General features: G+C 37.7%; 1 protein-coding gene across 4 annotated transcripts in view; it reads right to left on the bottom strand.

Moving 5' to 3' along the window:
- Window positions 1-16,539, bottom strand: part of afap1 (actin filament associated protein 1) — a 53,363-nt gene that overhangs the window by 8,087 nt on the left and 28,737 nt on the right. For all 4 annotated transcript variants that reach the window (XM_079850960.1, XM_079850962.1, XM_079850959.1 and 1 more), the window contains exons 4-10: window positions 11,920-12,028; window positions 11,578-11,789; window positions 10,666-10,845; window positions 4,552-4,644; window positions 3,758-3,833; window positions 1,776-1,925; window positions 125-336 (exon numbers count right to left, since the gene is read on the bottom strand). In XM_079850960.1, coding sequence (XP_079707086.1) covers window positions 125-336; window positions 1,776-1,925; window positions 3,758-3,833; window positions 4,552-4,644; window positions 10,666-10,845; window positions 11,578-11,789; window positions 11,920-12,028 — 1,032 coding nt within the window. The remainder of the gene's footprint in view (window positions 1-124; window positions 337-1,775; window positions 1,926-3,757; window positions 3,834-4,551; window positions 4,645-10,665; window positions 10,846-11,577; window positions 11,790-11,919; window positions 12,029-16,539) is intronic.

The raw sequence follows: 16,539 nt of genomic DNA, 5'->3' as shown, positions 1-16,539 counted from the left end.
ACATGATACACCACTGACATCATTACGAGAGCCAGCCAAGCTAACCATCCATCTAATCCCTGCCCTGAGGTCCTGTCTCAGACACATTAATTGCCCCGCAAGAGCTGAGGGACTTGGCCCGTACCTCCAGAACAGCCACCTCCTGTCCGTTGCGCAGCAGACGGAAGGCGAAGGGATGTTTGGAGTCCAGCCCTGGAATGACCTCACACCCCCGCAGCGGCAGAGAGGCCATGTGTGTCTTCAGATCTGCCCGGTCTTTGTGCAGCAACAGCTGGTTGTCTTTTAGCTGGCACCAGCGCTCTCTCCAGCGGTTATTGGACAGCACGTTCAGATAGCCTGTTAATGAAGGATTGGGCCGAGAGATTTAAATGACAGCCAAGAGACACACAAGCAGTATGGAAAGTTGTTGATGACGGGGTGGGGAGGGGGAAATCGATATTTAAAAAAAATGCAAGATTTATATTTTCAGTTGATTTTTCATATTAATATTTTTAGGGAAAAGGGATAATAAATTCAACCAAATGTTAAATTATTAACATTTTTTTATATTTAAATATTACATAGATTTCTTTTTAAGTACGTCCATTAAAAACATCTAAACACAACCTACATATCCCAGAATAAATTTTAACAGAAAAGAAAGCATAGGCTACTGCATGCCTGATTTGGCAGGGCAGAAAGCGTGCAAAGAGCGCTCCCTTTATAATCACAAAAAAGCTGTCACTCATTTTAGTTAATCGTGATCTCACAAAGTTCCGTTATAATCACTGAAGCTGTCTACACTGCACAATGAATCATTTATTTACATTGTGTCTCTACTTCATTTGTTATAATGAGAGGATTCGCAAGTGTCCAGAACTCTGCACTAAACAAAAACTCTGCCGTTTTGAGCAGTGAGTGGATTCTAACATAAACACCTCTGATTGGTCATTGCGTTCAAGAAATCAACAGATATGTTTGGGATTAGCTACAATGCTCAACGCTGCAAAAACACGTTGTAAATAGAAACCTTTGACGCTCTCAAGGGCGCAAATACAGATACGCACTGGATCGTTTGCCAAATATGTTTCGACACTATTTTATTATTACGGAGAAACCTGATCCTAGACCAGCAGTTGTGGGCAGCTTTTTCTTCTAAAAGCAATCAGAAGCAACAGGCAGGGGAAGACTAACAGTGCGTGTCCACTGGCAAGGAACGAGCGTAGCAGAGCAAGCATTTTCAATTAAATGTTGAAATTCAGCTTCACACTCACGCAGTGAATTGACAGTGGACCAGAAAAAGCGTTGAGAGCAGCTGAGAGTGTCAAAAAGTTGGACAATTCTTGATTTTATGCAAATATCAAGTGAAGAATGCAGTGCGGCAGCCAATCGCTGTGAGGTTCAGTTAGAAACATTTGTCTTGAACTTTCAAAAATATGCAGATTGTGCCAGAGTTTATGCTGGATTAAGTGCGTAAATGGATTGTTTTCAAATAAATGCTGTTCTTTTTTCACTTTCTATTCATCAAAGAATCCTAGAAGACTGGAGTAATGGCTAATGAAAATTCAGCTTTGCCATCACAAGAATAAATAATATCTTAAAATATATTAAAATGAAAACAGTTATTATAAATTGTAATAATCTTTTGCAATATTACTGAATTTACTGTATTTTTTATCTAATAAATGCAGCCTTTGTGAGCATAAGAGTCTCATTTCAAAAACATAAAAAAAATGCAACCAACCTACAAACTTTTGAATAGTAGTGTATATCAAAATGGTATTGCAACCGCTCACCACATGTTGGGACATCCTCCTCCGCTGATGAGGTCTGTTCATCTGTAGATGGTTTCTTCTTGCCCAGGCTTATGATTTTAGTGATTTTCTTTCCAGTCACACGTCCCACAGTGCCTTTCTGATCTGATTTAGAGTTCTTCTTGCCTTTGGCTGCAAAAAAAGGCAAATTAGTGTCAGAGACTGAAATATATGTATGGGATTTTATAATGTAATATATTATACAGATATGCTAGATATCTAGAAACCCATTGGCGTTGCAACTATAACAAGAGATTGGTTTGGAAAACATTTTGTTTGTGAGAAGGATTTGGTGGGAAAAAGACTGAATTATGGAAAATGACAAATGGCAATCTGGTCACTTTAAAATGTTAGTAATTTAGGCCAGAGAGAAAGGGGTTGAACTGACAATGACTGGACACATGTCTACAGACTAATCTAAATCCTAAACAATGCGTGAAACCGATTCCATTCTTCTCCAAGTTGCTTTTTTCTGAGGAGTGTGGTCTGTGGTTATTGTAAGAAAGAAAAAAAAAATCTAGAAAAACAACCTTGAGCACTGAGAGTGAAAAGACACTTAACATGTGTAAGACGTGTACAGCACAGCAAATTACAGGCTTTTCTCATTCTCCAGAAGGTCTTTACAAGAAAATCAGCAAACAAGGACATAGAACATATATAAAGAGACAGTGAAACTTTTGCTCTTCAAAAGGTCTGATTTGGTCCAAACTCCACTGCAGAAGATTGCATCTTAGTTGGCGGCTCCTTTAATTAATGCTCAGCCCATCTGAACCCAGAGTCCTCTAAAGTTTCTCTGTCTCTGTGCCGCAGCCTAGGCATGAGGCAAAACCCAGAGCCACAGATGCAAAAACCATTGGCCCTTAAAGGACCTATACATAGTTCTTCATTTTATCGTGAGGGAAAATTCTAATATGATTTCATAGCGTCTCAGCAATTACGACAGCTAGAACCAGCTAGACAGCTAGAATCTGCCTGGCTCTTTAACATTTTCTTCCATCTTTCATCAAAGAGGTGCAGCAGTTGGCTGCTGGTGTAATTTGAGAATATCTTAGGTGCTTTCAAACAGAGACAGAAAAGATCAGATAGAGCTGGTTTGTGTTTCTGCTGCCAAAAAATGCTACCCTACATTTTTGGTTGTAAAAAAGATTTAACTTAATTTATGAAACCTGTGATCCTATAGATAACCCCACTCACACTTTTACAGGAATTATTATAGGAGTTACTTTATCTGTAGGTTTATCAGAGGTCAGCTGCCATAACTCATGTGAAAACAGCACAGCAGTTACTGCGGCTTGTGGCTGTGATGCTGAACTATCAATCATATGGGTTTGCAGATGCAAAAGTCTTGGAATCCTCTCAAATTAGGCAATTCCTCACCAACAAGTCTGAGGCAAGGCAGTCTCAAATTGAAAAAAAAAAAGAAAAGAAAGACCTGAAACAGATGTCCTGAATAGTTCAATCCCAGATCGAGACTGCATGGTGTTTACTAGATAAATAATCCTATTAGATTATTTAAGAAGGGTCTCCTTGCCTTGACTTTGGCATTGCTCAAACAATAGTCAAGTAAAATAAACATCCACTTTATAGGATTATATTTATTAGTGTTCTTTTTTTTTTAAAGTACTGTTGCTATGATCGTTTTTTTCTTAACCACAAAATGTCAAACTTAAGAGTTCACTTCATGAATCAAAACACTAATGAATACAGTTTTATTGATGTTCTTTTAAAATGTTGTAATGACAAATTATTGACAAATCAATGCTGAAAATGTTTAATTATTATTTCATTATTTTATTATTATTTTCAGTACATCATGATTGTTTGATTGAGTTGATAGAGAAAATAGATCAGGTAGAAATAGCTTCGAACCACTTTTTAAAGTGTATGACACAAGATGCTCTCCATTTATATAGAGAAACTCCAATGATATGGCCCTAACAAAAGGACTTAACATGAAGACTCACCTAGATCTTTGCCATCTGAGATGCCATTTTCATGGCAGGGCTCTCCATCTGAACTGGGTCGATCGCAGGACAGCTTCTGCAAAACAAGAGTAAAGTTAAGGATACACTTGCAGTTACAGAGAAAGCACACACTTTATCAGGAGAATGGATACCGAACAGCACAAACAACAAAGCATTCCATTTTAAATCCAATGATAATTTGTTTATAGACATACACATTGAATACACACAAACAAAGTGTATGGAATTCTAAAGCCCATACAATTAAACCTCTACAGTCTACCCAAACACAACTCAAAGAGCATCTGTTTAGCATTAAGTGTGAATAATTAGACTGGGCTCATGCATGCTGTGCCAGTTTAAGAGGTTTGACATTAAACCCCCTTAGATCTGTCTTAAAAACAAGACACATTCACATAAACAAGTGCAACATGCACACGCTGCACAAATAATGTCACAGCATACTGCATACTAAAGAATGTGTTCTTAAAAAATGATAAGATCACATTTCCTCCCACACCTATTTAACCTTGCCAGCAGCACACATCCGTGGCAAGATGGAATTAGGTACGCATATGAAGCTTTTATAGCCCTCCATTCCCTGGCAGCAGAGCCACTGTACAGGAAAACAGAGAAGAGGCGCCTGTGCTGGGTACTGAGGTGTGGTGAGGTTGGCAAGCATGCAAACCAACACACAGTCTCACATACCTGCATGTAGGTAGACCTGCATGTATGCTGCAGGCATAGTAAATCACACAAATGTAGTTTACATAAATATAATTATGAATCCACACCTTTTCCAACTCTGCTTTGTGAACAGGGGAACCAGAGCCAGCACCGTCACAGTCCACCGCTCCATTTCCATTGGAGCAGACTTCTTTCATCACCTTAAAGAGACCACAGAACAAAAAAAAAAACAACAGGCAGAAATGTAATATTCCTCAATTCTCCATATTTAAATGACTGAGGATGCTCGTTGTGTAGTAAATAAAGAAATGCACTGTGCAGAAATCTTCTCATGTGATCACTTTCTCAAAGAAAATCATATTAAGAACAATCACACACATCAAACAATAATTGATATTTTTATGTTTAGCACGGTTCCCACACTTTTTTACCAATGAATTTTCTGGGATAAAGATACAAATAAAATATACATAGTTTTTAAAGATTGCACTCACAAAGATCAATTTAGCTGATATATTCTATATTAATAGTTACAACTTAAAAACTATAGAAAACAAATTACATTAACTAGAGAAATTTCCCAAGAATTATTGAAAAAAAAAAAGTTTTATTATTAATTAGAGGAAGAAAAGTATTTAAAAAATAAAAAAAATAAATTAAACTAGAGCAGTTTTTACAACTTTTACAAGACGTAAGATTTTATTATTATTTTTCATGATTTTTCCAGGCCTTGAAAATTGCACATTTCCCATGGGAACCTTGGAGTAGTCTATCAAAAACGTTCTTTGCTCCCAGTCAAACAGATGCCACAAACTCTCCACCACCTCCACGTTCTGCCATGCACATGCACTCAAATGGATTCTGCGCGTCACATGCAGTTGGAAGAGCAGCTGGAAGGCTGTTACATGCGTCATTGCTCTCGTGGCTGTCTATGCGCTGTGCAGTGGCTCTGTGTGAATGAGATATCCAGAGATCTCCAGACTGCACAGACTCTTCGCCGCCACATAAGAGCGTGACCTCACATTACCTGGGGGTTACATCCAAAAACCCCATAACCAGTGGTGTCGAGTGAACTAAGCGGATAAAGAGAGCATCACAAAGAGAAGCGCTCACCTTTACACACCCTCTTCCCAACCTGCCCCCATGCCAAAGACCAAAATATAACCAAATATCCTGAGCTCCTCTGAGCATCGTAACTTGACGCAGCACGCTGGGGTTTGGCAACCGGCTTACATAATTGGGCTCACGGGAAAATTGCAGGCTGTGGCCTCACTCTTTGGCTTTAACTGCAAAGATGTGGGTTTCTGGGATACGCTCTGGGATAAACTTTTTTGCTGTGCTAATGTGCCCTCATGAGCATTTATATTTTCATATGAAGAGTTAAGGAGAACTACTGCATAAAATCCACCAAACAAAGTCAAAGTTAAAGGTCAAACAGTTGAGTCGTAATGCAAAATTGCCACATTAGATAGTGATGAGAAGCAAAGCCAATGCCAAGTAGAGGATGGCGAATAAATCGGCACCGATAACCGATTGCTGGATTGGCAAAAAAAAAGTTTTTCCGTCTGTTGCTGGAGTGGCTGAAAAGGGTCTGCTGTCATTATACAGTACGAGAGCAGTCTCTAGAGGCGAAAGTAAAAACTATTACTGACGCCTTGTGGAGTTTGTTTTGACACATGAGACAGCACGCCGCATAGAGCAGGACATTTCCGATGCGGATTTAGAAAACGGTGTGTATACAGTACACTACACTGCATGTTTTCAAATCATTATAGGGTTATTCAGTTGTTGACTAGATGCTGCAGTATGTTTGCCGTCTCTAACATTAGTACCTCAAGCGGTTAAAACAATGTGACAAAAACATGCTATGGCCTTCATGTAGATATTTAACGATGGCTTTCTTTAACCATGACTGTTTAGATTTAAATGAAATAGTAACACTTTAGAATGAGAGTTCTTTTGTAACAATAATCAAGGTTAATTAAAGTATTCTTCTTTGGTTATTTTAACATTTACCAATACATTTTTACATTTCAAAGTTGTATTTCTTAACTTTAGTTAATGCACTATGAACTAACATGAATGATCAAGTTATACTTAATATATTAATATTTATATTGAAAAAAATATTGTACATTTTCATGGTTGGGTACTGTTTTTTTATTGAAGTTCAGCACTATTTTATGTGTTATGTTTGTTTTCATTCAGTATCCATTTTAAAACTATCAGTTGATTAATCGGTTGTAGGCCATCATGGTCCAAGAACCTAGTTATCGTTATCGGTAAAATCCACTATCGGTTGACCTCTAATGACAAGCATTAATTAAGGGCAGGAATGAACAATTTCATAACAATTAGCACACAAACACACACCTCAGTAGCTAGTAAAATGACACCCAACAGAAAGCAGGAAGTGACGAGGAATAAAATGGTCAACATCATACAGTGGTCACGTTCATTTATACATAACACAAAAACTAACAGGAGAACAAATACACTCCATTTCTTACCATTCTAGCCAAGGGCAGCAGAGAGTCAGATGACAAAAAAGAGAGAAGAAAGAAGAACGAAGGAAAGAAGAAAGACAGGAGGTGGAATTTCCCCAGGCCTGTCCAAAGGATCAGAACAGAAGAGCTACATCAAATAGAAAACTTGTTGAATAAAGACTGGAAGAGAGAGAAAAAAAGAGGAAAACAGTGCAGAGGAAAGATATAACACTAAAAGAGAATTAAAAATGAATCATGGAAAACAACAAGCTAAGATTTTCCATAAATAGATCATTAGCAAACTGGATAAAGCATTAACTGACCACAGACGCCTTTGGGCTTCTATAATGATCTTCGATTTTGTTTGAAGACATGAAGTATTCCATTAAAGGCTAAAAAAAAGTTTCCTTATCACCTTATATTCCACTATTCCTAATACTCCATCTAATGGCTTCCATATAAAACCATTTATTTCCACTTTTAAAAACTGGTTACAACTGAGCCAAAGCAAAACTCAGCCACGATTTGAAACAACCTCATCTTGTGAATATTCAGAGATTCAGTGAAATAAACAATTTATTGGGTTAATGATCTAATGCCTAGTGTCTAATGCTGATTTCCTAAAAGAGTTTGCAGATTTTCTCTCAGACCTATTGGTCAACGTCAATAAAGCATTGATTGTTGGTGATTTTAACATTCACGTAGATAATACAAATGATGAGTTAGGGGCTGCGTTTGCAGATTTAAGCAAAATGTCACTAGACCCACTCATCGTTTTAATCATATCGCATGGAAGCAGTCCTACTGATAGAGATATTCTACTGCAAAGTGATCGTGCCGTAACTTGCATACTGCGTACTGCTGATATTTGCAATGTCGCACCACGTTATCGACCAGGCAGAACAATTCTCCCAAACACTATAGACAGATTCACAAATAACCTGCCTGATCTGTCTTAGCTGCTCAGTGTACTCAAACACACAAATGAACTTGAGGAAATGAGTAGCAGTATAGGCACCATTTTCTCTAGTATATTAGAAACTGTTGCACCGATCAGATTAAAAAAGGTTAGAGAAAAAAGTACTGTACCATGGTATAACACTACTACCCATGCTATCAAGAGAGAAACTTGTAATCTAGAGCGCAAATGGAGACAAACGTGAAAAGACAGCACTTCTCATTATAAAAAGGCTCTAAACAATCCAAGGTTTTTGTTTAGTACAGTGGCTAGATTAACAAATAAACAGACATCACCTGTACAAAATATTCCATTACAGTGGAACAGTAGAAATGACTTTATGAATTTCTTCACTGAGAAAATCGAAGGCATCAGCAATACAATTGTAAATGTACAACCTTCGACAAGAGTTTTATGATTAGGCCTCAATTATCGCCCCTCAAGAACAATTACAGTGCTTTACAACTATAGGACAGGAATAGCTAAATAAACCTAAGATATCAAGTGCACTAAAGGAGGGAGAGCATTTTCACATTTGGCTCCTAAACTCTGGAATAGCCTTCCTGATAATGTTCGGGGCTCAGACTCACTCTCCCAGTTTAAATCTAGATTAAAGACGCATCTCTTTAGCCAAGCATTCACATAATGCATCTCATTACCTTATACTCCAGTTATATCAGATCAAATGCACATGATTATCTTTGCTTAATGTTATGAACAGCAGCAACGCTAATTATTTCCCATTTGTTTTTCTGTTTTATCTCGGGATGTCCATCCTGAGGTAGCTAGAGAGTATGTCAGCTACAGTTTGGATCCAGCCTCTTATGAAGACTTCAGATGCCTCAACACCAGTGAAGAGACTGTGCTAACTCCTGCGAGGACTTCAGATGAAGAAGCAAGCTCTGAATCAACATGCACCAATGCTACATTTTCTAAATATACGAATTTGTTAACATACATGTATTCATTACTTCAATGAGCTCATTGTTTCTTCCTTAAATTAATACTTTGTTTAAATTAATACATTATTAGTTAACTGTGTGATTTGTGTATATGTACATTTCTGAAATACATAACTTGGACACAGTCACCTCTGATAACAGATCACTCAAAATTGTAATGTAGACGCATGCATTTTCTGTAAAGCTGCTTTGAATCTATATTTATTGTGAAAAGCGCAATACAAATACATTTTAATTCAATTGAATTAATGATTTAATGTTTAGAAAAAAATGACACCAACAAAAAAAAAATCCAAGACTTATTAAAAAGAATTAAGCAAATGCACTCAGAAAGAGCAATTCTCTATTTGCTATATTATATATTAGCAATTAGAGTTAGAAAAAAATAAACATAGACCATATTTTATCACTTTCCCAAAACTTTTAAGATTTTTATGATTTTTCCAGGCCAAGCAAATTGTAATTTTCCCATGGGAACCCTGCAATGGCCGATCAACTTTCTTTTCTCCTAATCAAACAGATGCCACAAACTCTCCACCACTTCTGTATTCTGCCATGCACATTGTGGTCAGTTAAGTCATTATCTTTTGCCCCACTTCAATTGTACTCATATTTTAAAAGTAGAAATAAATGGTTTTATATGGGAGTCATTAGAAGAATTAGGAGAAATTTAAAATAGTGGAATATTCAAAAGAGTTTCAGTGGAATAAATAATTTACCGGGTTATTAATGATCTAGAAATTAGAGGGAATGTGCTTTTTCATATTGGGAACCTATGCACCCATGAGTTGTTGGGTGAACAGCGTGTGTCTGAATGATATACAATACTATAAAGCCCTCCGAGCTAGGGTGGTTTCGGTTTATCCCAAGCAGAAATCAATTACTCCAGTATGTTTTTAGTACACACGACACCTGACCAAACAGTGCTGAGCTATGCCCCCTTCCCAAACAGCAATTACGGCTGTTGTTGCTTTCCTGTGCTGTATATTTGCACAGTCTGACGTTCACGCCCACTTGAACGGTGCTGTACAGCTCACTGCATGTGCTTTCCTGCCCGCAAATCAATAAACAGAAGCTTGTTACCACATGGAAACATGGTAACGGATTCAGAAAATCTCTTTTTTGTGTCTTTATAAATGGGATGGTTGCAACAAGTGATGTCTTTATAAACAGAGCCACCAGAAGAGTGATGGACAGCGATGAGGGAACTGCTATTACCATCAATCGACTGTTGACTGCAGCTGGTTTTGATGATCTTTGTGCAGCATAAGTTGCTTTCAGGTTATAAACTCAAAGATCCATCACACGAGAGCCCAGAGTCTTTCACTAGCACTTTTCTTAATGTTTGTGAAAAACAGATGTGGAAGAAAATAGCTTTAAATAGATATACAACAGACTATCAAAGTAACAAGTTATAAACAAGTGCAATCTTCAGAGCTGTTAAGGTTAAAATCCTTTGAACTTTCACCAAGAAACACTTTTTAGAGGTTAGGCTTATACGAGAAGTTGTATATACGAACTATAGGCGGACATAAAATATCAAAACGTATTGATGTGCCGGCCGAGAACAAAGAAGTAATAGTATGCATAGCACTGTATTTAGTATGCAGAGAGCAACCTGTTTTTAACCCCACACACCCAACTGAACATAAACACTGAACAGCTGGACCTCAGGATTGCTACTACTTGTTTGTTTAACATCTATGCTGAAAAGGCAAGCATACTCATGCAGTTCACCAGAAAAACTTGCTGGTCGACAGCTGTTTTCTAATAAGCTACTCCAGGTCCAATCACATAACACTATGCTCTGGTTACCTTTAACCACTCTTCGGCCTGTTCTTTGCTCTGTACAGCAAGCACCAGAGCATCAGCTCCCTGATGGACGATCTTCAGTTCATGCTTCTTTTTCTTGCCGTCTTTGGGAATGTGTGTGATACTGCAGCCAGACAGGACGAGCTCCATCTGTGGAGTCTGGTCTTTAGAGGACTTGTAGCACTGAGAGAAAGAGAGACATATTAGAGAAGCTATTTAGTTATAAACATTTTCCTCTGAAATCATTTTGTTTACCCACTACAACATAAGCGGAGTCAAACTAAACAGAATCGCTGAGAAATAGAAGACATGGGAAAGCGGGTAAACTATGTCACCTCTATAATCAAGCAAACTCATAGTTTTTGTCATGTGAACACATATTTAGGCACCCTTTTCAATGTGCCCTTTTACATGATATGTAAAATTTATTTTATGGAAAAGAAAACCTTTTCAGGATTAAAAATAGAATTACCAATGTATAAAAATTGTTTGGCTAAACATTCATTTAATTAACATTAATTTATTAATTAATAAATTAAGTATTTTTCCTAAAATAGTAACTGTGGGGTAAAGTGTGCCAGACGCTTTGAGGTAAGCCACATCAACATATCATATGAAATATATTTCCTCCAAATATTGGTTTATGAAAATGTTAATAATGGGTCACAATATAAAACTGGAATAGGATTGTGCATTAGTAAAATAGTCAATTGATATTTTACCCTAACATTTAGGGTAAATGTTGAATCGGCGAATTGTATGACTTAACCACTTTTGGTCCTATTTTATGGAAGATTTTACATTTTTTGGTTGATATATAATTAGGAGTTTTTCTGGCTTAAAGAAATGTAAAAACAAGTGGCACATCGTACCCCACTCCCCTGAGTGTTCATATCTGTGTGTGTGTGTGCTTACCAACAGTTTGTTGTCCTTTATGACACAGAGCAGTTTGGTCCACTGTCCAAAACGTTTCTTTCGCAACAGGAACGCACAGATTCGCGCATCTTTCACCAGGTCCATGGAGGCCTCCTCAGATGGCCACTGGTGACGCATCTTCTGCCCCTTCCCATCCTCCTCCTCCTCATCATATGACTCATATGAACTGCTCATGGCGTCCGAGTCATAATCTGAGAATAAAGTTGGGACTTATTGAAATTTCGAAAATATTCTGGTCTTTTTTAGGTCTTTTTAATGCAGCTACAGTACTGTCATAGTTCTAAAACTTTAAAGTGATCTTTATAGTGTAACTGTCCTTACTAGAGGTGATGTACTCTGGTGCTTTGCCAGGGCCTAGCGGAACAGCTTCCTCATAATAACCTTCAGGAAGAGAGGAGCTCGGCAAGGGAGGAGGCCCATTGTCTGGAGGCTTTGGGACAGAGGGAAAGAGAAAGAAAGACAGAGAAAGTGGTCAGCTCAATCATTCAGCCTCCTGGATTACAGTGGTTTTTTTAGAAATGTAGACAAAAAAAAAAAGCTTCTGAGGCATCATCCATCTCATCTGAAGTTCAACTGTTCATACTGCACTAAGATCTCTGACATCATAGTGGGGCCGACATAAACCAATCAAAGGCCTACGGTTTTAATCTTTGCCGAGAGGAAAAAGGGAATGTTTACAAACAAAAATGTCAGAGAGAAAAAAAGAGAGACTTTATGGTAAAAGAGCAGCTGGTCATGATAAGTAGAAGAAAGAAAAGGTTTGAAGCTAATTTTTGAAACACAAACAACACAAACAAACCAAAAATAGGAAACTAGCTGCAAAATAGAAAGCAGAGTAAGCTACAGATCAGAAAGATGTAAATCATAAGGCTGCCCAGCAAGTTCTGGAAAAGAGTTCAGGGAGGCGCACCAATAGAAGTGTGGGCACCTTACTAAATGTAAGCCATTCAGCCAAATGTCTCTGTCTGTGTTTAAACAAAAACAGCTGTAGATACACCAGTAACACTTTACAATAAGGTTTCATTAATTAACATTAGTTAACTACTTTAGTTAACATGAACTAAGAATGAACAATACTTCTACATAATTTATTAATCTTAGATAATGTTAATTTCAACATTTACTAATACATTATTACAATCAAATGTTGTATTTATTATGCACTGTGAATGAACATGAACAAACAATGAACAGCTGGATTTTTATTAACTAACATTAACGAAGATTGATAAATACTGTAATGATTAATGTTACCAAAGAGACATTATTGTAAAGTGTTACTTAACAGCGTATCACTCAGTTAGTTTGTTGAAATATAGATTATGTTCCAAATCTAGTGTGCTGCCTACGCAGGCAGCATTTTACATCATCACAGACAAGCTCCTGATGCCAAGACAGTACGAAAAGGTAGGTGGCATAATTATCCTGCCCTCTAAGATACTTTCTTTTGGCCAAATTGCTAGGGCAAATTGCATAATGCACTGCAATGAGGTCAGTGAAAAAATCCACCCAAGATGGCAGATTTGTACGAAAAATCTTACAAATATAAATAATTATAAATATAATTAAAGGCAGGGTAGGTGATTTGATCCAGAATTTTTTTTTTTGTTATGCTGATTGAAACTCTTCACATCTTCATAGCTAAGTGGTCTAAATGTATTTATATGTAAATCATCTGTGGAAGGAGTAGGGCCATAAAATGTTCGTTCTATCATTACATACGGTCCAAATGCAATGATACAATGACCTACCTGCCTGTCAACATATGTATTTTCATATCTCCGTGCACCCTGCTCGCACAGACGTCACACGTCATCAGCGCGTTTCATGCTTGAGTTAGACAGACGTCAGTCACCGAGCACCGCAAACGAAACTCCAGCCACCTTTTATAGTTCCTCCTGAACCAAAACAACGAGCTTATGCTGCGTTCATATTATAACTACTGTAATTTGGAAGAGATGGAAACCCGTCATACTTAGAGCGGTTCGTGACTAGAATTTATGCATTTCAATGGAAACACCATCAACGTCAAAATGAATCTGCATCAGTCAGGTGGTACAGGTCAGTGCTCTTTAAGTTGTTTTTTGTTCATTATTATTGTAATGTTATGTGCTTTGAGACATAAGGTAGTTTAACGTCTCTCGTGACACATTTGTTTGCTCCCTGCTGTACGGGTTCAAGTGTTTTGAAGGAGGTGTGGCTTTGGAGATGCTCTAAACGGGAGGGTAGTATCCGAAAATCGTCTACCCTACCTATTTACTATGAAAAAAATTAAATACAAAAATTGTTTGCATATGTATTTTAATTCTTATTAAAGTGACACAATGAATAAAGAGTTTCAGTGTATGCAGGGGATTAAAATTCTGACAACTGTTGTGCATACACATACTTTTAGGATGAAATCTATGTTAAGTTTTTTACACTAGGCCCCTGGTGTCTATAACCAATGAGCACACTATAGAACCTCATTAGTGAGTGAGAGGGATTGTTTAAAAGAAAGAAAAAGAGAAAAGGAGATTGTGTGTATATAAGCGCAAATGAGCGTGCATGTGTGAGTTACAATGTGTTTAAGACTGTCTGATTTGGGCCTTGGTTGGTCGGGCCCAGTTGGCAGCACATGTGACAACCTGGTGTTGTCATTACGACACAGGCCCTCCAGAGCCTCCCTCATTTCCCAGGCTGCATGCAAACAATTATGGTTGATGACAAACTCATATAAACGCTTTTAATTTTCCTTTTTTCCCCCTGTAACCCATGGAGAGTCTGTCTTTATTTCTTTTTCTTTCATTTCAGTTAACAGAAAGCACTGCTATTTTCCAGTGCTTTTCAGGTGGGGGGAATTACAACGCATTTTAAGAGACCAAAGGACCAATGTTCACAGTTGCCACCTGGCACACTTTATCACCATGGTAACCTCAATATAGTAGAATAGTAACACAGAACATGAACAACTATTTACATTACAAACACTGCAAAAGGACTGCTCATGGAAATATACTGTATAAGGAAAGTTAAAACAGACGGGAAAGAACAGTACAAAAGATGTTTTCTCAAGCTTTCATTGGTGCTGCTGAGTGTTTTACTCCAATTTCCTTTTAGGAAGTAACTGCAAGACCTTCTACGTTCAGATATTCCCAATAAACAGCACAGGTTAATGCTTTTTAGGCAATTTATGTCAGCCAGAAAGGCATTTTTCAGCATGGCCTAAATTTGCTAATTTCTCCCTTAAGTATATTACAGTATATAACAAAAAAATTGATTGCGTGTTGGGATGAACTCAGTATTTACTCTGGCTCCTTAGGGTTTTCGTTTACATGTGTAATCAAAACTACAATAGAAACTGTAATATTTTAGTGTGACCTCCTGGCACATTTGAGAAGGGTGTGTTTGACGTCTGAGGTAGAGGAGGATACTTTATCTCAGTGCTAGTCATTACAACTTGGCTTTAAATATAATGAAGACCAGAACATGTAAAATCCCCATAAGGTCATCATCTGTGTGGGTGGTTAATAGTGTACATACTGTCTGTAAATGTACATCTGCAGAAATGCATGTCCAAAACAAGACCTAGCTGCTCCTTTCTTCTTCTGCTCTTCTGCTCTGATTGTTCCTGTGTTTTCCCTGACCTACTTTTAATAATGCTACAGAAACACCCTGTATTTTACAGTACAATTCAAAAGTTTAGAGTCAATATGTTTTTTTAATGAAATTAATACTTTTATTAAGCTAGCATTAAATTGATCAAAAGTGACAGTAAAGACATTTATAATGTACCAAAAGATTATCTCAAATAAATAGTGTTTTGTTAACTCTTGAAGTGTTTGGCATATGACAGTGTTGATTTGGTCTTGGCAGAATAGATCTGCTATGCTGCTGCTGCTGTTATCGCTGCTGCTGCAGATCAAGTACGGGACTTGCTACTGCCAATACATACACGACACGCTGCTGTGAGCAAGTAGGACATGCTGCTGCTGTACAATATATATAACGTATATGAATTATCTGTACCAGATCTATACAGGTGGAGCTGGAGAAGGTGGAGGGTTTCTGAAAGCATGCTGCACTACTAGGGTTGCAAAATTCTGGGAATTTTCAAAGATGGAAACTTTCCATGGGAATTAATGGGAATTTAAGGGAATTAACAGGAATTTATGGGAATAAATGGGAATAAACTGGGAATTTTCAAAGTTGAGGGTTGGCTCTTCATAGGGAACTTAAATATAGTGGAGGAAAGTATATTTTAGCATAATCTTGACTAAAACAAAAAGATGCCATTCAAATACACTTGAATATCCATGCCATTCCTCAATCACACGCACATAGCACACTGCTTACTGCATGGCTATTGAGACCACACCCCCTACTGGCACTGTGTATGTCTCCATCACATGTACAGAAGCCCAAAGCACAAGACTATTGAAGGCACACATTTGAGCCTGTGGACTAAACAAAGTGAAGTAAGTTTTGATGATATTATGGGGAAATATTTTTATTAAATGTTTAAATTGCAAATATCACATACAAATGTATTCATCTAGTAGATAGCAAGCTGATAAGTTAGATGCTAAATAAGCTTGCATAACTTTATTTACCACATAAGTAGGGCTGGGCGGTATGACGGTATATATCGTTACCGCGGACGAAAATGTCAACCGTAACAGATTTTTTTATTCCGTGTATACCGCAACATGTAAATAAGTAGGCGTGGTTAACTCGCGTGCAGCGTGCGCGAGACTGAGACACTGATTTTTGTCAAAGAAACATGAAGAATGACCAAGAGGATCCACAAAAGGAATTACGTTTTCAAAATTAACGTGATATTTTCGGGGGGGGGGGGGGGGGAGGCGCAGAAGTCAACTAGAGCAGTGCAGCACACTGACAGTTTAGAGAGACGCACATGCTCGCAACGGGGCTTACTTGACAACAAGTTCATATATCAAT

Source organism: Squalius cephalus (assembly GCF_949319135.1).
Source record: "Squalius cephalus genome assembly, chromosome: 19".
NCBI classification, from domain to species: domain Eukaryota; kingdom Metazoa; phylum Chordata; class Actinopteri; order Cypriniformes; family Leuciscidae; genus Squalius; species Squalius cephalus.
Note: the sequence above shows the minus strand (reverse complement) of the source record. Positions and strands in the feature narration are given on the sequence as shown.